This window comes from Plasmodium fragile, assembly GCF_000956335.1.
Source record: "Plasmodium fragile strain nilgiri unplaced genomic scaffold supercont1.54, whole genome shotgun sequence".
NCBI lineage: Eukaryota > Apicomplexa > Aconoidasida > Haemosporida > Plasmodiidae > Plasmodium > Plasmodium fragile.
The window spans coordinates 151,601-155,126 of NW_012192634.1; the positions used below are offsets into that span (position 1 = coordinate 151,601).

The 3,526-nt window shown below is 43.8% G+C and overlaps 2 protein-coding genes across 2 annotated transcripts; one reads left to right on the top strand and one right to left on the bottom strand.

Annotated features, from left to right (window-relative positions):
• Positions 1–275: 275 nt before the first annotated feature.
• Positions 276–1,721, top strand: AK88_04139 (uncharacterized protein; the record flags this gene model as incomplete). The annotated part of the gene is made up of 1 exon (XM_012481749.1): positions 276–1,721. The coding sequence occupies one exon, from the start codon at positions 276–278 to the stop codon at positions 1,719–1,721; it is 1,446 nt and encodes a 481-aa protein (XP_012337172.1).
• A 706-nt stretch (positions 1,722–2,427) lies between these two features.
• On the bottom strand, positions 2,428–3,105 carry AK88_04140 (uncharacterized protein; the record flags this gene model as incomplete). The annotated part of the gene is made up of 1 exon (XM_012481750.1): positions 2,428–3,105. The coding sequence occupies one exon, from the start codon at positions 3,103–3,105 to the stop codon at positions 2,428–2,430; it is 678 nt and encodes a 225-aa protein (XP_012337173.1).
• Between the last annotated feature and the right edge of the window lie 421 nt (positions 3,106–3,526).

A 3,526-nucleotide genomic window follows, 5' to 3' on the forward strand; every position in this document is an offset into this window, starting at 1 on the left:
AAAAAAAAAAAAAAAAGAAGAAGCAAGTACAAGTTGTACATTTTAGTGGACGCGTTTTTTTTTTATTGTCCACTTGACAGTTGGGAGCCGTGTATATACATACACACACATGATCCTATTGGTGGACTGTGCAAACGTCCCCATAGGAGTAAAACACCGTTAATGTAGCACGGCATGCCAGCGCGTTTGCAGATGCACACACATTTTTACTTCTGTGTACATGCCTCGATACACTTGAGAAAAGGAAGTGGCACACTACAACGACTCAGCAAAGCATGGAGGACAGGAAAAGTAGCACCCGAGTAACTGCCAAAGGCAGAAGCATAAACGGAGCCATAAAGTTCGTGTCAAAGGGTAAAAAGCGTAATCAGCATGCGGGAGACAATGGGGAGTTTGCGTCGAATGGGTTGAAAGTCAGTACGAGGAAGAAGGAGAGCAACAGGGAGAGTGCCGCCGCTAGCCGCACCGTTAACTGCCGCACTAGCGGTGGCAGCCAGGGGAGAGACCACTCCGTAAACAATGTTGATCAGTTCGAACTGAAGTGTAGGGACTACCTAGACGGTGTTCTAAGAATAAGCGAATACGTGAAGCTGCCCAAGAGCATCAACAATGAGGAGGAGAAGAGGAGGTGGAAGACGGCCCACTGTTTACGTAACAGAATGAAGCAATACGATCATCTCACGAGAAGAAAATTGTTCCAAAGAAAATGTATTAGTAATAATGCAAAATTCAACAGGGAGAGATACATTATATTAAATAAAATCCCTAGGTACAGGGAAGCCTTTCCTTCCGTCATGGACGACGCGTCAAACAAAATCAAGGAGGACATCATTCGTACGTACCTCAAGACACACGCTGCTTACTTCCTATCGGAGGGTCGAAACGGAAACAGCCGCAACTGTGGAAATGGTTACAACGTGAGTTTCGTGAAAAAGGGACCCAACAGCTACCTGTGCAGGCACGTGAACAAGGACGGGGAGGTGGATGCTTGTTTGCGTTACTACTGCGGCTCATCCAATGGGGGCCAGCACAGAACAGGCAGCACAAGAAACCACCCGAAGGGTAAGAAAAAAGATTTGTCTTACAATTTGTGGAAAAAGATCATCGTCGAGGGGATAAAAAATGGAAGCATTGGGGGGGTGAGCAATGTTCACGGACTTCGCAGCGTTAGCGCGCGCGCTCCAAGCAAGTACGAAATTCTTGTCAACGGATCCTACCACAATCTGCGGAGCGTGACAGGCGGGATGAACGACTCAGGGAAAGACACCCGAAAAAGTGCCCTGAGTCGAAGTAACCAAGCGAGTATAAAGTTGTCAACAAGCACAAACCAAGCCTCCAACAGAATAATCCTACACAACGACAAAAGGGAAGATGCATATGAATTGAAGCCGAGTAGAACGAAGGGGAAAATGTGCCCCCCCAGTGCGAAGGTTCTTAAAAGTTCCTCCCCGTACAATTCCTCTGTGGACTCGAAAGAGGAACGCACACAAGGGGGAGGGTCCAACCGAGGCCGTACACAACACACGACTATATTAAATACCCACAGCCAACACTCAAATGGGAATTCCTTCTGTTCGGACGAATCAATGAAGAGACTTATGTACGACAAGTGCAATGTGGAAAGTGAGAAGTTCTTTTACAAAAAGGATCGATTTTCTTTACTGGGTCGGATTAAGAAAAACAAGGAGATCGAGGTGAGGCTCGTGTTGAACAAGGTGTGAAGTGGGAAACAGCGCTTTTCTTCACAACAAGGGGAAATAATAATCCCCCTTGGTGAAGCAGACTTGTGTGGCATACTCCAAACCAATAAATGATTCGACGCATTGAAGAAGGAAGAAGAATATGTTTCACCTGAACATGTGTGCATTTTTTTTTTTTTTTTTTTTTACTGTTCATATCTGTGTACTTTTCTGGCTAGTATGGCTAGCCAAAATGTCACGCTGAGGATTTCCCAATTTTCCCTCTCTGTCTCTCCCGTTTAACCAAAAGATAAAATTTAAAGTAACATTGTTGTATGTTTGACTTGTGCGTTTTTTTTTTTTTTTTTTTTTCCGTCCATTGACCCCTACGTCGTTCTCCATTTTTTAGTTTTTTAAAAGTAACCGCGTCGCAGTTGTGAAGACAGCTTCCTTGCAAATTCATGTAAAAATTTTCACTTTAGTATAATTTTTTTAAATTAAAAAAAAAAAAAAAAAAACAAAGGGAAAATGTTCCCAGCGAAGTGGAGCTGGGCAAAAGAAATGGTGAGCAATGCAACGTGGATTCGGGAAAACAAAAAGGGGGGTCACTTACGGCGGAGCCCTCAGGTGTGTAAACGAGGTTTCTCCATATATGTGGTGCAACGGAAACGAGCCATGGGAAAGGTGTATTGAGAAACGTACAGAGGTGTGTACTGCGCCTCTTATAGACACTCCTTACACACGGCGCTCAACTTCCCCCACAGCAACAAATCTTTATAAGTTTCAAAATGAACAGGATGATCAAATTTATAAGTTTTTTGATGAAGGTGAAGGTCAATCGAATAAAAATGTACAGCACAATTAACACCGCCACACACTTCAGCAGCTTCATAAGGATTATCCTTTTAATTTCATTTGCACTGACGGCATCCTTGCCAGGTCGTAAGCCATGCATATCTGGATTCCCTGCATTTGCGGGTCCCTCTTTCAACTTTTTAAATAAATAATTCACAGCGTCAAATATAAAAGTGCTATCTTTAACTATGTCTGCATGGCTTACAAGGGAAGCACCATCTATGAAATTTAATTTGTTGTCATTTCCATCATTTGTGTTAAATAAGTCAAGGAAGCCTATTCCTGTATTTTCATTTTTGTTTGTTTGATTATTGTTATTATACTGTTCCGATTTGTCTTCCCCCTTTTTATTCTTCTGGTTATCTTCACTTAAGTGTTTATCATCCTTCGGGCGGTTAACCCCATTTGTATCGTCTACGTTGATGCCTTTCGCGGAAGTGAAGAAGGTTGGGGGGTCGAGACACACTAGCCCGCTTAGGAACAAGAACAGGAAAAAAAGATAGGCGTTTTTTCTGATTTTTTTTTTTTTTCTTTTTGAATTGCTCATCGGGGTGACCTTCGCGACCGCCATGGTGGATCAGTTCGTTTGCGCGTTTCATCTAACGGGGGGGAGGCGTTATCGGTGATATATAGCGGCGTTAGCAGCTTCAGCAGCGTTCCCCCTATTGACGGTATTGGCTGTATTGGAAGTACTATGGGTGGTAAATGGCGGGGGCAGTCATGGCCAAATGTGTTCACCCCTGTTTTATGCTGCTCTTCCGAATGATAAGACGGGAGCGATGAGGAGGGGTGCTCTCAACCCAGCCTCTACTTAGCCATTGCTATAGTCGCCACGTTACTGCATCGGTGTGTCATTAAACATTCCTCTCGGGGATAGATAATCTACGACGCTTTTTGTTTTGCTCAAGGTTGGGGTAGGAGAGGCGAAAACGGAAAAGCGAAAATGGAGAAACCAAGGGACAAAGACGAAGTTTAAAGAAACCTTGTTGGGG